At 39.8% G+C, this 20,063-nt stretch overlaps 1 protein-coding gene and 1 long non-coding RNA gene across 7 annotated transcripts in view; one reads left to right on the forward strand and one right to left on the reverse strand.

Moving 5' to 3' along the window:
* Positions 1-20,063, reverse strand: part of LOC136854058 (zinc finger protein 143-like) — a 71,901-nt gene that overhangs the window by 10,742 nt on the left and 41,096 nt on the right. For 4 of the 6 annotated variants that reach the window (XM_067130158.1, XM_067130156.1, XM_067130159.1 and 1 more), the window contains exon 11: positions 17,083-17,875. In XM_067130158.1, the coding sequence (XP_066986259.1) occupies positions 17,669-17,875 (207 nt within the window). In that variant the 3' untranslated portion in view covers positions 17,083-17,668. Of the gene's footprint in view, positions 1-17,082; positions 17,876-20,063 lie in introns of those variants that run through there. The other 2 variants (XM_067130160.1, XM_067130162.1) reach the window with 1 other exon arrangement.
* LOC136854060 (uncharacterized) overlaps positions 17,768-20,063 on the forward strand; it is a 31,395-nt gene continuing 29,099 nt past the window's right edge. The window contains exon 1 of the long non-coding RNA XR_010857616.1: positions 17,768-17,892. This is a non-coding gene — a long non-coding RNA (uncharacterized lncRNA). The remainder of the gene's footprint in view (positions 17,893-20,063) is intronic.

The following is a 20,063-nucleotide window of genomic DNA, read 5'->3' on the forward strand; positions in this document are numbered from 1 at the left end:
CCTTCCCTTGCTGCCTTCAGGGTCATTAGTCAGTTGAGATTAGATCCAGCTTAGAGGTCAAGGTCAGCATAAATATTTTGCCCCTCTCCACGCCGTCAGCCATTCGAATTCTAAGGGTCAAGGTCTCTAGACCTTGCTAAGGGTGACATCTTCACCCTCCGCGTTCTAAGTGACTAAAAAGGTATCCAGACCCGTGCAGGGGTCCTAAATTAAAGATCAGTCAGTAGCGAAAAAAGGAGATGGTTGGCGGTAAGACAGCCTACTTAATTTAGTCGACAGCAAATACTAATCAACTACTTTGGGTCAAGTTTTGAGTCAGTTCTAAGTTTCAGCTGTTTCTCTGAAAACCCCCTCCCAGTGACAAGGTACCAGAAGTCTGGGGCAAATATTGTTAAATCTTTGTCACTGTAGGTATCTAATTATGATTTTTTTTTACACAGCTGTATTCTGTAAGATAAATTATAATTTATATTACTTTTATAAAATCGCTCGCATGAGATCTTTAGCTCAGTGGTCATGGAAGTCAAGGCACACGGAAGACCCAGTGTACCGCACTGAATTTTTCTACTTGTGGGGTATTATGATGTGGAAACAGAAAAGGGCGCGCGTACAACAATGCTGATGATTAATATATATCCTCGTACTCTCTACAGTCATTAAAGTACGAGTATAAACTGGTTTGATGGTTGATCAAAACGATCTGTTTAGTTAAGTGGGGAAGCCTGATACTTTATCCATTGCCGATTATAGCCTACACATCCGACTTTTTCATTTAACTGTGTTACTGCAAGCGTGAAAGTTAAATTACATGTAAAACGACACACTAATCCTACTAGTGCATAGTAGTTTAAATTCCAATTGACTATGGATTATTTAGTAAAATGAGCATGTGTGCATACCGTTTAAAATATAAAGTTGCAGTCTCTCTGATTAATTTAAACTTTCTCATTGGGCAACTTTGGTGTTACGTCCATAGAAGTATGAGATAACTTCTACTTAACAGCCATTATTTTTATATTTCTTAGACAACGGCAACAAAATTAGCTTTGGCTCTAGTTCTGTCACACGGAGCAGTTCACTTTTAGGAGAAACATGCGGCATATGGCTCTGGGCCCCATAGCTTGTACGAAAGCCCAAACTTCGTACCTATCAGCTGTCTACCATCACTATTTCTACCTCGGCTAACATACATCCTCTGAATTATTAAGTCTTCGTTGAGTTACTGAGAACTGAATAGGATGGAGGCGACATGCCATTGCTTGGCTACTGGCCAGTGACGGCCACATTTGAAACTGACTTAACTCGGCCGAGCTGCTGTGCAGACAAATGCACTTGGTCATAAACACCATCATAACTTCGTGAATTAAGGATGGAATTTCAAATCTGAATGCCATAACATTCAAAATAAGCATTACGTCCTGGTAAATCACAAGTTTGGTGGCATATGTAGTACAAAGCAACAAAAAAGAGTACAGTGCACTATAATTGTGTGCATCTGTGATTGTGTGGATTTATGCATGTATAAGTGAAGTATGTTTATATTACAATTGAACCTACTAGCATATAAGTATGTACAGTATATTGGTTGCATATATCTAATTTGTCTTAATATGCTGGAATTTGTCATAAATGAATCTGTCCCGAAAGAGGATCCTGGATTTACAACGTGTCCTCTCATAATCTACTTTATTCTAATACTTTGCAGTGCAGACACAACTATAATTAAAATGCCACTGATAGATAACTTTAAAAACATTGTGACATAACCTGCTGACGACGTAGTTATTTTAGGACTTGTAATTATGGACCAGTCCAACGATAAACCTGCTTTGAGGCGTGGATACCAATATTACTGAACCGGAAACCCAATCCCACTGGTACTAGCTACCCTTTTTCAAAGTCCGGTATCAACATTTCTGATACAATGAATTTCACAAAGCATTTAAACTTACGTATGGAACGTTATAGATTTTTCTTTGGAAACTGTTCCCTCTCAACTTTGAGCATTTGTGATTACGCATTTCTATTCAAGCAACGCGTCCCATTGTTTGCTCGCAACAAGGAAGCGGCTGCCTGCTGGCTTGGTTGGCCTGTATAATCTTGGTGCGGGTAATACCTTGGTTATATGCTTACTGCAAAAAGTGAGGTCGACTAAAATTACTCTATCCACATTCACTTGTTTAAACTGTGCTTCCCTGTCGTATGTATCGATCAGCAGTTAACCAATTTGATAATTAACATTTTTGCCCACGAAAGACAGAAAAATGCAAACCACTAAGAATACAGGTTTTTTTCTCTTTACTTTACACCCTTAGTTTTCATTAAACATGAAAAGTTAAAGTATTTTAAGCACAAATGCCATACTGATGACTTCAGCAAGACGTCAACTTGGTTAACAAGCCATAGGATATAAGCAATGGTTTTGTTCCTACGTCAAACACGCATACCTAATACTGTAGATATTTACGATAAAGGTGTATGGTTTTTGACTACCTCAGTTTGATTAGATGTCATATTACACTGACATATCTAATGCATAACGCACAAGTATGTGCTTTTTTAAATATTTGAGTATTTGTTTTTGTATTCGCATAATCACCCTGTCGTCAGTTTCTCGTATTCTCCCTAAAACCTGAACAAGGCAATTTGCCTGATCTTTAATCATAAAAGATAAACATTCACGATACGAGATGGAAGAAAGGGGACTTACGATGCAACACTGCTATGGGCGCGTTACATAATATTAAACACAGACATACGAAATCACAAATGCCCGAACTTGAGCTCTCTGCATCTTGCCCCATTATAAAGTCAAGTAGCCTTACCAAAGAACATAATGTACAGATATATCCCGAACACAAAATAATCTTGGAGTATTTGGACAAAAAACTGGAAAATGTTATGAAACTAAATAGTCGGTCATAACCTGTTTTTAAAACATGCATTGGCTTGGTGATGAGGCGAATTTACATCGATTGCACCATTGCTGTATTGCAACCGAATTACAATAAACTGTAATATTCTTCAATCATATTCATGGTTGACGGCCTAAATTCTGAATTATACCCAGCTTGTAGGAAAAGGCCAATTTGATCCCAAACAGTCCTTAAGTCCTTGGCTAAACTTGCCGTCTCCCTTTCTAGAATTGAGAGCCACAGCGTCGACAGTATAACATTTGTTATTTGACACATTACTGAATGTTTAGAAAATTGTCTCAAGTTATTGTTATTATTATTATTATTATTATTCAATGTGCACAGTCATTCATATGCAACAAGACGAAACTTGCGTGACCTGGCCCTTTTGACATGAATTTTAGTTTGGCAGAAAGTGGTATTATTGCATTGGTGTCATCACTCCATTCAGTTAGATATGCTACGAGAGTGGTTTAAAATACTGAACTACTATATTTTAAAGGAAAAAAAAACCAGCTTTCATAAATTTTGTCAAGCTTATTTATGCCAGTGATCCTGCACCGCAAGCACCATCTAATTTTTTTTTACCCTTCAGCAATGATGACCCTTTTTCATATATACGCCTTCCAATTCTTATTCCCTCGCCAGAGATACCCCTAACTCTCAGTCCTTCTCTATAGATGGACTTCAAAAATCCCAACTCTTCTACAATAAACTAGATGCACCTTCGAACTATTAACATCCCACATTTATAATGTGATCTCACTGCACTGCGGTGATGATTCTTTTAAATTCTGTTTTCAAGCCTTTTCAAGATATGCATTTTATTTTTCGTTACTCATATTTCCGCAGCATAGAGTAACACAGGCCTTGGGCACTCATCAAACTCTCAACTGTGTCTACTACATTGGTACACAGTACAGTACAGTGTTCATCTTCACCCGTTTCCTACACCTTAAACATGGCCTTTTTGAATACTACTTGTTTTGCTTTTCCTTTCACAAAAGGGTAATTTGAAAGACTCATCATTGTTATTAAATAGTTTAACCTAACCACCAAGTGACTCATTAGACTGGAAAAAAACTATAAGTTTATAATGAAATTTATATTTTCTTTATTAGATGGCTGCTGTTTAAATATTTACTGACTGGATAAATCAGAAATGAAAAGAAATGTTAAGTGAATGCTCCCCTCTCTACCCTGTTTTGTAAACTTTCTGCCTGAATGTGCAAGATTTCATGGATCTTCCAACAGGTCTTCGTCCTGTTACTTACATACTTTTCTGACTAACTGTTTCCCATCCTTTTTCATTACCGAAACCTTCTCATCTTGAGACCTCCCCCGTAAATTGGAAGTGCCGTTAATGCACCTCACTTGGCTCAAGGTGGGAAGTACCAAAGGGCGTTGGCAGAGTTCCTTCGGTCCCTAGCAGCACCTGTTTTTTAGACTTTTACTTGACCTACAGTTCTGCTTCCTTATTTCAGTCGTGCTGTCCAACATGTTTAACTATTACTTCTTAATGCGACTGTGGGGTTTTATCCTACCTCCACCTTTAGTTCTTGTACTTCATCTACTTTATCATTTGAATCTTTTGTCTTGCTTTCCAACTACTTAGGAACTCTCTCTTTTCACTCTCTTTAAGAGCTGAATGGCCAAAAGTGTCCCAGCGCTAGTCTTGAGGTCTAAATCTTATAAAATCAGATAAAATCTTTGAGATCTCTGTAGTTTCCAGCTGCTGGACACCACTTTCTCATTTGTAATTTGATTTTCCCACCATACTCGAGCCCTAACTTTCGGCTTTCTGTAGTTACATCATATCCAAATGTTAAGTTCTTTTTTCAGTGCCGATGTCTGCCTTATGCATGCATCTCAAGTTTTTGCTCTGTTTAGTAATAGGGTCTTTTTTTTTTTACCAACAGTCAAGCTGTTTCTATCCATTTCACCCAGACTTTCGTTACCATTTTTATCGCTGCCCTCTTTCAGTCTAGTGTGTCCCCAAGTCAATAGAGTATGTTCTACCTCCCCTAAGACCTGCCCTTCTACCACAAGGATCTCCACCTCCCTGTCTTCACAACTTCCTCTTAAACATTTAGGACATCGGACATATTTCACTCCATGTATATCTTGCATGCCTAAGCATTTCTTGTGACCTTATCAATTAATTTCAGTAATGGTGGGAGTTCAACATCATATCTTTCCCACCAGTCATTTTTCTGTTTACTTTTCCCTTTGCTTCTTTTCTAGCCCATTTTCCTATTACACTCTTCTGCCTTTTTAAAAACTGACACCTCACCCTTTGATTTTGTTATCTGTATAAGACAGCTCTTAGATGACTTTCTTGCAGCACTCCATTCTACATTCGTCCATTGCAATACGCATTAAAAGGCCCAGGACTGAACTATGACGGACACTAACACCTATCAGTGTCTCCACCCTCTTCTCATGTTATGGGAAGGGCTGCCCAGGAACGGAACATGAGCCCATGCCAGAACAAGGCTGGCTTAATTTAAAACTAACGAACGTAATGTCAGTAACTCGGTATGCCTTTCTGGTAACCTCTGCCTTTGTGATTCCCATATAGTTACTAGTTTTGGTACTGTCAGATGCCTTGTCAAGAGTAACAAATATGCTGTATGACCCCTTTCCCTGTGCATAATACTTTTACTATAGTTGTCTCATAAATAATGCCCCTAAAGTTGCCTTCTCTGACGTGAAGCCTCATCACTTCATTTTCTCCAGTATCTTCATAGCCTGCTTAGGCATTCTGATTCATGTATAATTTCCAAATTGCAGTGCATCCCTATTTCCTTTGTAGATTAGGCTATTATTGTCATAATCTTTTCCTCACTCTTGTGGCACTATTGTTTAACTAATCTGTTTTTCATTCTTGTCAGCAGAATGGTGATCAACTCTCCATCTGTTTTTAACTTGCATTCCTGAAGGTCATTTCATCTTTCTGAAGGCCTCTTAATCCTCTTCAGATGCTGCATTCTCTACTGGTTGTTCTGTTATGTCTTGTTCTATTATGCCAGCATCCTTCAGTTTGTATTCCTTGGCTCCAACATCATACAAATCTTATGTCAGGTTTTCTCTTTAAGGAGTTTCGTAGGAAAATGACATTTTCATATTAAAATTAAGTTTCATATATACTTACCAAGTAATTACATAACTAACGTTTCGAACTACATAATTAACGTTTCTAACTCGCACGGCAACTTTTTAAAAAATTTGCGGTAGCACTTCTGTTTTTGTGTAGTTGACAGGCCCCGCCCACTATTGGGGAATACGGGAAACAACCTGGCCAGTAAACTCAATTTGTTTGTGCCCTTATGACCATAAGAGGGGAGGAGGGCAGGCTCTGATTCTGTAAATACTTGGTAAACATTTATGAAACTTAATTTTATTATGAAAATGTAATTTTCATATACATAACTTACCAAGTAATTACATAGCAGAGTCCCACATTGAATGGGGGTGGAATACATGGACATAGTCTACTCCAAAACATTAAAGAATGATAATGAATTTGAAATAGAAAAATCGGCCAGTATTGTATGCAATGCTTGTTGTTTCCTTACCTGGTAAGAGAGCTACTGCAGGTGAATACTGGCTCTGGTTGGTGCTCATCTTAGCCTGGAGTGGCATGGCTGTTGAGCCATGGGGCGCCTCTACTTAAGTGGGAGCTTTTCGCGGAGGATATGCATGATGGCTAGCGAAGCACATAATAAGATACCCTTGCCCTGGGCGCAGTGCCAAGATTAAAAAACCAGACAGTGCTGCCACGTACTGTGAAAACACTTGATAAAACCACAACCTATCCACTAAGACTGATGGATACTCTGGGTACAGTACCTTGTGCCCCCAGGCTCCCCAAAACTCGAAAAAGAGTGTTTCCTATGATTTTTCACATAATACCATGCCAGCCACCTAGAACGGACCCAAGGTACTGCAATTGTTAAACACTGTTTTTACTTTAAGTAGTGAGAAGCAAAAATGGACTTGCACCTCCAGTAGGTAGACCGGATAATGGAGGTCATACACATGTTATGTCTTAAAAACCAAGTAATAGACACTTCTCTGATATCATGCGCTCTCACTTTAAAGTTTGGTAAAATTTCCCCCCTAGATCTGGGAATGTGTTGCTTTAATTCAGTCTCTTAAGAAGAACAACAAGGCATTCTTTGAAAGATGATGAGATGGGTTCTTTAATGAGCACCAAAGATTACTAGACTAGATGGGCCCCTGATGTTCTCTGTCCTATTCAGGTAATATCTCAATGCTCTGACCAGACATGGTACTCTCTCTTCTTCCCCTTGACTAAGAAGTTCCATTAAGTTCTCCACAGTGAATGAGCGAGACCAGGGCTTGGACAGGTCCTTGTTCTTGGCCAGAAAGCCTCAGGTGATGGAGCAAACGGCATCCCCTTGAAAAAAAACCCGCTCTTTTGTCAATACTGTAGTTTACATTTCGCTGATGTGCTAAGCTGTAGGTAAGGCAAAGAGAGAGAGAGTTTTACACATCAGACTCTGAAGAGAAGCAGACTGAAGGGGCTCAGAAGATGGGCCCATCAGCCATTTCAGGACCACATCCAGATTCCACAAGACCAAAGTGTGTCTCTATGTTTGTTGAAAACGGAGCTTAGCATTGCCCGATACCCTTTCGTGCTAGAGGAAGACAAGTTATTGGTATTCCTCAGAAAAAAGGGGAAAATCTGCAATTTATGTCAAATTGGCCTCAGAAGATGAAACATTGCGGTTGTGGCACCACCTTTGGAGGACTGACCACTTGGTGTGATAAACGGGGCTAGAAGACTTCCTTCTGCACTTTGCAGTAGCCTCCCTTGAAAAACCCTCTGCTCTGACAAGCTTACGGACAGACTGGAGCCTGTCAGAGTGCGATTGGGCAACCCATGGTGGTGTCTGATGTAGTGGGGTTGTCTGAGTAGTGATGCTTTTTGGGGAAGCAGTCTTGGGTAGTCCACCAACAGGCGTAGGAGGTCCGGGTACCACTCCCTCAGAGGCCAAAACAGCGCTATGAGGGTCAGGGTCACATTGTGGTGCATCTCGAACTTGTTCAATACTTCCCTGATCATGCTGCAGGGTGGGAAGGCGTAACAGTCCAGATTCGATCAATCCTGTAACAAGGTGTCTGTGGCCCATGTAAGAGGATCTGGGGCTGGCAAGCTAAACAGAGGGAGACGATGGTTCCTGGAGGAGGCAAACAGGTCTATCATTGTCTTGCCCTGCAACTTCTACAGGTCTAGACTTACCAGGGGATCCCGGATCCACTTGGCAGGAAGGACCCTGGATCCCCTGATAAATCTAGGGGATCTAGGGTCCACTTACCAGGGGATCCATGGTGGGAAGGACCCCAGATCCCCTGGTAAGTGGACCCCGGATCCCCCTAGACTTATCAGGGGAAGGACCTGCTTTGACAGCTCAGCTCGTCCGCCATCACATTCAGCTTTATTGGATAAAGCGAGTGGTAAGAGTAACTCGTTTTAGTCTGCTCACAGCAGTAATTCTCTTGCGGCTTGACAGAGAGGGTAGGAATGGGTAATGCCTTCCTGTGGACATAAGCTAAGACCGCGGTATTGTCCACTTGCAGCACGACTATCTTGTTGCGGACTAGGTGCATAAAATTCTGAAGGCCAAGCAGACTGCCTTCAGTTATCTTACATTGATATGTAAGTTGTGTTGTTCTGGAGTCCATGTCCCCGAGGCCTCTTGATTGTTCAGCAGGGCTCCTCAACCTATGTCCAAGGCGTCGGAAAAGAAGTTTGGGTCGGGGTTCAGAGGATGGAGGGACTTCCCTCTTGACAGCCTATGTGGTTTGGAAGAGCTCTTCTTGATGGCTCTGAATGAAAAGCCGACATTGAGCGGGACCTGAATGGCGTCCGAGATCTCTCTCCAAGAAAAGGCTGTTGCTGGAGGGTAGAGGTGGTCCTAGCTTGAAAAAGAGAAGAGTCCGTGGGACGCCTACTATCCATTTCAGGGACAGCGAGTCATGGCTTTTCCCAAATATCTTTCAAAATAATTATTTGATCAAAATGGTACTTTGACACTGTACAAGACACCTCCTGCTAATTTTTGGTAATATAGTGCATTGTCAAATGGTTTTAGTTAAGGCGTTTACTCTTGACTTTTAAAGGCATAGTCGCATGAGTCAGCAGGATTAATCAGTGCAATCGAACATCCGCTATCCTCTGTAGACAGGAACGGGGTGGGTGGAGATGGGGAGGCCAAGAAAATGGGTTGAGGGAGGGATGAAGAGGGAAAGGGAGAGACGGGGACGAGATGGCGATAAAGGATGTTCAAATGCATAGTTTGGCGATGCTTGGCAACACCATGTAAGTCGAGAGTAAATGCCTCGACTAAAACCATTTGACAATGCACTATATTACCAAAAATTAGCGGGAGGTGTCTTGTATACTGTGTCAAAGTACAGTACTTTTTGGATCAAATAATTAGCTTGAAAGATATTTAAGAAAAACAATGACTCGCGGTCCCTGAAATGGTTAGTAGATGACCATGTCAACAGGTCTTGTTGTATTCTTCTGTAAGATTGATGCTATCTCTTTCTTGTAGCGAGATCTTGATGATCCTCAGTTATCTTGGCCAATGCACCCACAACCCAATCAGGGAAAGTGAAGACTTCAAATACTTTGAATATATCCTTAATCAGATGATTCAATTCTGCGGATGTAAAGATGATTTTGGCCAACGAAAAAACAGATCAGCGAGATAAGCCAATAAGACTGGAGAATTCCCCTTGGTAGGAGGCAGCTACTCCCAAAGAGGGAGCCTACCCAGTCATGAAAGACAAGTACTTCCTGCATACAAGACGAGAAAGAGAAAAAGCGAAAGACGCTTCACTCTCCTCTCTTTTGGCTGAAAGCCAGTCTTTCCTTAAACAACTTATCAGAGGACATTAAAAGGACCATCTTGGGAGTACCATCTTGGGGAGGTATGTCCTTTCACCCAGCTGGTTCCTTATTAGGAACATTGAGGCAGGCAAAGAGGGGGCAGCCGGAGTGAAAAAAGGGAGAAGAATTTGCCATCAAACACCACAGCAGGGCAGCACATGCCGAAGGAGAAGCAGGTTCTGGGCATGTCTCCTTTGCCGAGTAAAAAAGGAGACAGGTGGTCATCCTAAAGCAGGAGCTCCCACAAGCAAACACACAATCTGGGCCAACTGCTGTTTTTATAAGAAATAGAACAATCTATCGTAACATAACTTATAAGACGAAAAAAAGGCGATGGGCACCTGGCGCTTAGGGGTGGGCGCTCAGGAGCAGGTGCTGGGCACTTAATGAGGTGGACTCCAGACTGTTCCAGGGAATTTGCCATCAAACACCACAGGCACATGCCGAGGAGCAGGTTCTGGGCATGTCTTAATGAGGTGGACTCCAGACAAACACACAATCTGGGCCAACTGTGTTTTTATAAGAAATAGAACCAGGGAGACACAGGTGGGGTGCTGATGCTGGAGACAGGGGTGGAACTGTTCCAGATGGGACCAGGGGAGAAACAGATGGGACAAGATGGTGGTCTGTGACTTCTTGGAGTCTGTTTCTTGTCCATCCTCCACCCCGTAGTCAACTGAAGAGCTGGAGGACAATGGAGGTATCTCCTTGGACAAGCCTTTCCAGTTATAATAGGCAACTACCCATGCAAACCCCATTTGGAATTTTTATGTCTTCTCCCAGGTTTGGGGAAGCAGGACAGGGACATAGACCTAGGCAAACCGACGGGATGGATAGTAATTCCTTCACTTGCACTTCTCGGACAAGCCTTTCCAGTGGCTGTCTGACAACACCTGGGAATAGACCACAGGTGTGGCTGAGGGGGGCAACTACCCAGGCAAACCCCATCAGCCTCCCTTGGACTTTTGTTATGTCTTCTCCCAGGTTTGGGGAAGCAGGACATGGACCTCGGTCTAGGAGAACCAATGGGACGGGTAGCCACCTCCTCCATTTCACTGTCACTATCAATTGCACACTCTCAGCAAACACTTAGTTTATAACCATTTTAAGTCTTCCAATAAGCAAAAGTACTTTACTACTAGATTAAGCTTTTTATCAAATCTAGACTCGAGACTGGCGATGGCATTAGAATCGGAAGCATGGGAGCCTGGCAAGGGAGGAGGAGGTTGTCTAGTAGGAGGGCAAGCACAATAGTAATAGGAGTAAAAGGGAGAATAACAGAACTAACCTCTAAGCTAGCTTTTGGTGTAGGCCAGTCTCTAAACTATAAGAGCATTTTTCAGCTATAGAAGCTGCTTTCCTCTTTCTATCTCTCTTTACATGTTTATTAATATTACATTCTTGCCCCCTATACTTAGCACAGATCGTATGAGGAAAGTAACAAGCTTTAGTAAGTCTCGACTTAACATGTTATAAACATTACATTCTTGCCCCCTGCACTTAGCACAGATCTTATGAGGAAAGTAACAAGCTTTAGTAAGTCTCGACTTGCAGCCTAGGTCGGCACAGTAGCGAATACTAGAATTCTGACAAAATTCTATTCATTGAAAACTAGTAAAAACTGCAGACAATAAATTGCCTAAGTACTGTCTAGCATAAGCACAACCAAAACAAAACAATTGTACTTCCCTAAAGACAAATGAACTACAAGTAATCCAAAAAAGGCTGCTGCAAATGGCGTGCTGTGTTTACATAACGACCAGCAGAAACAAATTGAGCTTACCAGCCTGGTTGTTTCCCATGTTCCCTGATAGTGGGTGGGGTCTGTCACCTACACAAAAACAGAAGAAGCGCAACTGTGAATTTTGTAAAAAGTTGCCACGCGAGTTAGAAACGTTAGCTCTGTAATTGCTTGGTAAGTTGCTTATATGAAATGATTCTTTCTGTGCGTCTCTGTCCAGTGCTTTCATATCTATTGCCCTTCAGATTGCTGTTCCTCATCACACATCCAAAATATTTTGATCACTGAAATCTAAGACTCTTTGATACCATAAAGCTCCAACAATTCTTCATTTGTAACAGGATCTTCCCACCACACTCTGACCATGAACCTTAAAATTCTCTGATCACCCCTTTTTAAATCCCTAGCTTTTCTTGTTAGTGCTTATGTTCCTGCTGCAGAGAGTAGTATAGCTCTTATGTACCCATCATAAGTCTTTGCTCCCTCACTATTAATGGAAAACTTTCATTTACAGTAGTTTTGCACACAGACTCCATTTCATACAGCAGCTGCAACTACTGTTCTTACTCTCTCAATTCCTGCTCTGTAGCCTAGTGTGTCCCAGGGTAACAGGAATTTCTTCCTCTTCTAAGACATGACCATCTATCACAACAGTTTTAAACTCCCTTTTCTGGTATCAAAATGCATTACAAGAGCTCCTGTTGGGGGCCAGTGCTATCAGTGCACCTCACATGATGCATTGAAGCATTTCTTAAGGGTATTTGCATTGTCCCTTTAGTCCCTTGGTGCATCCACTTTTCAGCCTTTCACTTCCCCTTCATTCTAGCTTCCTTTGTTCAGTCTTGCTGTCAAACTTGTCCTGACTATTACTTACCAGTGCAAATCCTTTATTTTCTGGATACTGTATTCTTACCTTGCTGTCCAACCATTCCAAGTCTGTCTTTTCACTGACTTACACGCTGAATGGCTGAAAGCACCCTAGTGCTTGGTTTGACCCTAAATTTCATGTCAAACTCTATCGGCCCATTTAGAAGACCATACTCACAGAGACTTGGAATGTAAACAATTAACCCTAAAGATATTCTTTGATATGCAAAAGGACTTTGGCTCCACATGATGATCAATTCTGAAAACCTTATATTTTGCTCTAGTAATTAAATTCTGTTTTGTGAAATTTAGGTCACTGGCCATTCAAAGCTTAAGGCAGTAAAGAAGGAGTCGTTGGAGAGGCGGGACAACAAAGACAGAGATCCAGAAAATCAACTAGATGAAGTACAAGAATCTAAAAGTGGAACAATGGTGAAGACAGGTTGGACAGCAAGACTGAAGATAGGAAGTGAGAATGGAGGTAAGATTAAAGGCTAAAAAGTGGGTGCAGCTACGGGCCGAAGGGATGCTGCAAACACCCTTCAGCAATCTCTACAGATTATCACATTAGGTGTGCTGATGGCATTAATTCCTGCTGGACTAAATTGACTCATAAACCAAATGTACATCTGTAATTTTGAGACCCAAGTTGAGAAGGACTTATAAGTTTAGAATTTTGCATATACCACAGTCTCACTATTGTTTCAAGAAATTGACATAATGTTACACTAAGGAGATAAGTCTGGAAGTTCTTGGTTGTGTTTGGATCTTTGGGTTTAGCTACTAATATAATTATGGCATTGTCCTATTCTTTTGGAAATAAGTTTCTAAGCCAAAGAATTTTAATGTGATGACTTGCTAACGGTGCCAGATGTTTGATCATTTTAAGAGAGATTCCATCTTTGCCAGAGCTGAACTGCTACATGTAGGGATGGTGATTTTTTCTGTTGTATCTGATCTCATCTATTTCAAAATTTAATATAATTAGTTCTGAACCATTTATTTTAATTTTATAGCTGTAATCATCTAGGCCACTGATGCCATCATTGCAAAATATCTTCCTAGAATATAAGTGCAATTTGATGATGATGTTTAAGGAGACTGGATATTTCAGAGATGTACAGTAGTACTTGGGTTTTGAGCTGGTTTATTGGATGATAGTTTTTGAAGGTATGTGAGATGATCACATTTTGGTGATTTACAAAAGTAGGTTTTATAACAGGATTTGTAATTGTGTTATTCTTTGGATATTTAACTATTTGTTTTGCTTAGGATTCCTTACGATAATTTAGTTATGTTTCCTTTTGTCCGAATATTTTTCTGGTAATTTATATAAAATATGTGTTATTTTCTTTATAATGCATGACTGACACACACAGCCTTTACATGATACTCAGTCTGATGTTTCAATTCCACATTTTACCTAACAATGAATTTATTAAAGATGTTTTTGATTCTATCAAGTTTACTACAGACCACAACCAAAAATAACACATTTTGCTGTCTTTCTGTAGCCTAATTGTTAACTGAGTGGTTTGGTCTCAGCTTTTACATTCATTTAGTTCTGTGATTTGTTTTATAGCCAACATGTCAACAGATTGGATCTGGTAAGGGACATCTGCCTCTTCTTTTACTAGTGCAAGTAAAGGTTAATTTTTTTTCATTATGTTTTTGATCTTTGGATTTTACTTTTGGTGTAACAGAAGGAACATTATCAGTACTTTTTCTTGTGTTTTGGAGTACAGGTTTTAGTAGCCTTTTTTCCCTTGTGTTCTTGCGCACTTCAATTTCTACATTTTTTCTCTGTTGTTGACTAGAGTAGACAGTGCTACAAAGGGGTTTGAATCTATGATCTTGTCCTCTTTACATTTATTGCCTTTCTTATTTTTACTGTTTATTTCTCCATTTTGCTAGGTCGAAAGGTCCTTTAACCTTCAATTCAAGTTTTGCTTCACTTGCAGACATGCCAATTCTACTTACTAGTTGTTTCACATATGTGTTATACATATTGTGGTTCTAACATGGTGGTCATTTGTAATTTTTGCACCTGGAGTTGTTGTGAATCCAGCCTGTGGAATGATTTGCCTTATCCATATGCTGCACTACATATATTTCATTACTACGGCACCTGTTATTAGTGGGAAAAAATTTACAGCTTGTTGTACTATGTCATTATTTTGCCCAGTGGGAAAAAATTTACAGCATGTTGTACTGTGTCATTATTTTGTCCAATCACTTAAAATTTAGTAAATTTTGTTCAGTGAATTTTATCAAAGCAACTTGTAACATACAGTCATTTGTTCTTTTACTGTTAATTTTTCAAAGTCATGAATATTGTTGCATACTAGGAAGATTCTAAATTCTCATCTGGTACCTCTGCCTAGATTACAAGATAGTAAGTTACCTCTACATACCTTTACCATCATGTTTTTGTTACAGCCAATGCCATACATTTCTTAAATATTTAAGGAAACTTCAGATTTTTTTTCTTCAGTTAACTAGTCATTTGTTTTTAATAGCTGAAAAGGCATTTCTTTTCTCAGGCATTTCAACAAAACATTTTCTATTTTGGCAAAAAATACTCATATGTCATACAAACGGCAGTTGAATTCATACATGGTATGACATCGAGGAAGGAATATGGAGAATGAGAATTATGTTAGTGGAATACAGATATACAAAGGGCAGTTGGAGAGAAGAGAACCTTCAAACTGATCCAGAGGTCATCAAAATCTCAAAACAGCAAAAGGAAAAGCAAAAATATTCTGGACTAAAAAAATTACTTCAAGATGGAAAGAGATGAAAAGCACAGTACAGTATATACTATGAAAACAATGAAATACTGGAATGACTGGGGCAGCATTATGTAATCTTCAGAAAAAAGAGAATGAATGCAAACTGGAGATTACCGGCATGTTGGAGGAACTAATATAAGAAGCCCTAAGAACATCAAGAATAAAAAGTGATTTACTAAAAAAAAATCTGAAAAGTTGGTCATCTGAGAGTTGCCTGTAAAACAGTAAATGAAAAAGGAAGAGACTACAAAACTGGGAAATGAGCCTGGCAGTAAGTTAATACATATGAAAAGGGATGAGCAACAATGTGGAAACTGTTAAGATATGGGTATTAGGTTGCCTGAGCATATTATTATAACTTAGGTGCTAGAGGAAAGTATGAGATTCGGTAGTAAAATTTATAATTGTACAGCTTCGTGGCAGAAAGGTTACAACGGGAGCAGTATTTGTAATGAACACTACAGGAAAAGTACCATGCAAAGAGAAGGAGATTTACTCTACATATGTGTGGATGTTGCAAAGGCATCTGACAGAGCATTCAAACTATTTAATAAATGGGCATTATGAAGGCACAAGTTACTAGAGATTCACTTAACTGGTGATGTCACAATACCATAAAATTAGATCTATCATGAAGACAGTGGCAGATGAACTAAAAATTTTGAGATAAATGTCTGTGCCAAATGATGAGCCAGAGAATTCCCAAACATAGGCCCTTGTGAATTGCCATTTAAAAGGACCTAGCATTGACAGCAGAATCAAAGGAAGTTGTACAAATGTTTGAAAGGTGGAGGAGTGAGATAAGAAGAGAGGACTGAAAATTTAAAGTAAAGAAGAAACCCCATAATATCTGTAAAGGAAGCAAAAGATCCTGACTACTATGTTGAAACTGTAGCAAAGGAGTAAAGGTGAACTCAGTACTGTGTACCAATTCAGTAGAAACAGTATGATTTTGATGTTTATATAAGGCGTGTGCTACTCTGTGCTGCAGACATGGGTAATGAAAAATAAAATGGATATGTTGAAAAGACATGATAACAGAATTTTAAAGATTCTTGACTGCAGTGCAGTACAAAGATTGCATTATGAATGAGGAAATAATGCAGTGATGATAAACTGGAAAATAGATTGGATCTCAAAGATTGAGATGATCTGGAAATTGTGAAAAAAAAAGAGCAGAGCTGAGAACCCTGACAGAATAGGAATTCAGGCAGAGAAGGAGATAACCAACTTCATATATAACCAAGGGAAAAGGCGACATAAAAACTTAAAGGATGATTGGTTACCGTTAAGTAGATGTCCCTTACACTCTTCATAGTTTTCTTCATTCGTGTACCATGTTTAAAATTTACCTAAAAGGATTGAAACATTCTTTTCTCTATAATTTCATATCCATACAGAACCAGGTGAAAAAAATATATGTATGGGACGTACAAAATGACTTGTTACTACTGTACACAAAACATTGCTAGTACCATGTCCAAATATCTTTCTAGTTTTAAGAGTACTGTACATGCTAAATATCTATTTACACTGTGTCATCGGAGTACTTTATTGATAGGGTTACTCTTTGGATATGTAACATGAAAGGTTACATTGCTATTTTCACTGTTCCTGGTGCACAAAGTTTACAATACAAAACATACTGTAGACTTACAGAACAAAATTCAAATCCCATCAAGGCATATGACAAATTATAATGCTATACTTTAAGTGTAGGAGAGGTCACAAATTTGGTCTTCAAGGGTTCATTCCATGGTATATGGCCATAAAAAATTATAAATGAAATCATGCACTTGAGAATTTTAAAGCAATAAAGGAAATACATAAAACAAATAGTTGCCGTTTTAACATGTTATTAAAGATATGTGATAATAAGTCTGTAAACTACATATCAGAAAGTACAAAGTAATACTGTACAGTATTCCTAAAAAAAGGTACAAGATACTTCAATTTCTTAATTATTCAAATATTTATATTTATATGCAGTCAAAATGAAAAGTTACTCCAAATGGGACAAAACTAATACTCGCTTTATAAGTCTGAAAAAAGCAATTTACTAGCTTGTAAAGTTCACAATATCTAAAGTTTAACTTTAATGCTAACTTAAAAAAACTGCCTGGGAAAACTGAACGTTGGTGAAACTATTAGTAAACAAAATAAACCGTTCAGGCAATATCATTACTTCCTATCTGCCTTTTCAGGCCTTTTTCAGAATCAACACTGCAACAATACACTTATTTTATCTTGGCATATGCTATAATGTACTTAACTAATACTTACTGCAGATACTGTATGTAATTTTTATCATCAGAAAAGAAGATAACCAACTTATCTGGCAAGACTCTTTTTAATATTTGATCCTTGACTTTATCCCATATACAAAGCATATCTATAATTTTAAATGTCTAAGATTTGAACATTCTCAGCAATGGTCAGCTTTTAACTTCTGTTCAACTTCCCTAACAAAAATAATATTCTTACTATTACAGCTAATGTCCTCCTGTTTTATTTCTCCCCCATCAAGGCCTTCTGTGATTGTTGATTCTGCAACAGTGGTGAAATCATCAAAGCTGATGACCTTGACACTATCATCTGCGCTATCTGTGCTACTGCTTGCCACAGCCAGTTGCTGAAAAAAATTAATAGGTAATTGCCACCTCCATTTTCCAGAATTTATAAAACACAAAATACTAGATTCCATTACAATATCTGCATATCTTTTTAAAATGTTTGTTGGCTATCAACAAATTACCATTATACACAGAAAATATAAAAGTAAATGGTTAATGGGCTACATTTGCGATTCATAATATGACATTTTTATAATAAAATGAAGTTTTATATATACTTACCCAGTAATTACGTTAGCTAGAGTTTCTCTTGCCTCGGCAGCTTGAATTAAAAAATTCGCCGGTTAGCACTCCAGTTTAGTGCAGGTGACTGGTCTCACCTACTAATGAGAGTATCAGGAACTACTCGGCAAACATTTGTCATTACGTTTCTGCTTTATGTCCATGCATGGGGAGGAGGGAGGGCTCCGTCCGTAATTACTGGGTAAGTATATATAAAACTTCATTTTATTATGAAAATGTCATTTTTATATATGCAACTTTATTACATTAGCTGATTCCACATTGACAGGTGGTGGGGAATCATGGACAAATTCTGATCCCAACCATTAATTCATGTAATGATTTGAGATAATAGATAAGTTGCCAGCATTGGATACAATGCTTGTAGTTCCTTGTTAGTTAAGAGAGCCTGCAGTATAGAACTGCCCTGGTTGTTGCTCAGCTTAACCTGTAGCAGCATGGCAGTAAAGCCAGGAGCGCTTCCACTTCAGTGGGACACTTCGCAGCGAAGGAGTACTCCGATGGCTGACAAAGTATAAGATTAAGCTTTGCGACGAAGGTGTACACCGATGGCTGACAAAGCATACATAATTGCCCTTGCCCTGGGCGCAGTACCAATAAAAACAACCAGATCTGACTGTCACTTGCAATGAAATACAGACCATGACCCATTCACTGACAGTGATGGTTGCTCCAGGTAAATTGTAACCTCCGGCTCTCACATGTCTCGGCACCTTACTACAAGGTGAATAGATAATAGGAGAGAATCCTGTGATTCCTTCTACGATGCCATGCCAGTTACTAATAATGATTGCAAGGTACTGCAGGAATCTAACTGTTTAAACTTTCTTCGAAAGGCGAGTAGTGAAGATCGATTACACTTCCCGAAGAACAATTGTCAAATAGACGTCAGGGGCATACAGTGCCTGAAAGCTAAGGAGGTAGAAGCTGTTCTGACATCCTTAGCCTCCCTTAAAAGGAGCAAAATGCTTTCCTACTTCTCAGAGTGTCTCTGAGAAGGCGGATTATAGACTGGACGTCGGGGGCACGCAGTGCCTGAAAGCTACGAGGGGAGGTTGTACTGATATGTCTAGCTTCCACTAAAAGTAGGCCAACAGCTCTCCAGAAACTAAGAGTGATATCAGAAAAAACAAGTCCATTCACAAGAGAGGACCATACATTCTTAGACGGAGGGTGCTAGAATATTCAAGGTCATGAAAAAACCTCCTATGCTTCCATTCCTGCTCAGGTCATACCGTAGAACTCCAACAGAAAGTGAGCTTCCCACTCTTCTCCAGAGCCAAGGATGCAGGAGAGTTGGTGTTAGACGACCGGAAGCTGGCATAGGGTGTACTGAGCTGGTGCCAGGCTGTGGGTGGGGCCAGCAGAGCTGGTTGTCAGCTAACTAATTGGTCAGGAGCTGGTGGGCACTCCTAGAAGCTCGGGGTAGAGCAAGCACCCGGCTGAAGCTGGCGCCAGGTGAGGAAAAAAACAACTCAGGCTGTGGTATTGTCCGCATGTACCGCTATTGTCTTGTTGTGTACCTACGTCGCAAAATGTTGTAGACCTAGATGTATCGCCTTTAACTTCATCACGTTGACATGCATCTCTTTCTCCTCTGAAGACCACTTCCCCAAGACTTTCAGATTCCCCAGGAGCACTCCCCAACCTACATCCAACGTGTTGGAAAAGAAGTCTAGGTCAGGGCTCACCGGAGCGGGCAACTTCCCTTCCGAAAGTCTTTCTGCGGACCTCCACCACTGCAGATCCTCCTTTATTTCTGAGGTTATCGGAAAGACATAGCTGTCCTGATGAACTTTCCGATCCCAGCAAGCTCTTAAATAAAACTGGAGAGGTCTCATGTGAAGTCTCCCTAGTCTTACGAATTGCTCCAGAGAAGCCAATGTCCCCAAGAGACTCATCCACTGGGTGGCAGAGCAAGAATGAAGCGATAAGAAGAAGTCT

The sequence above is a fragment of the Macrobrachium rosenbergii genome, chromosome 28 (assembly GCF_040412425.1).
Source record: "Macrobrachium rosenbergii isolate ZJJX-2024 chromosome 28, ASM4041242v1, whole genome shotgun sequence".
Taxonomy (NCBI): Eukaryota; Metazoa; Arthropoda; class Malacostraca; order Decapoda; family Palaemonidae; genus Macrobrachium; species Macrobrachium rosenbergii.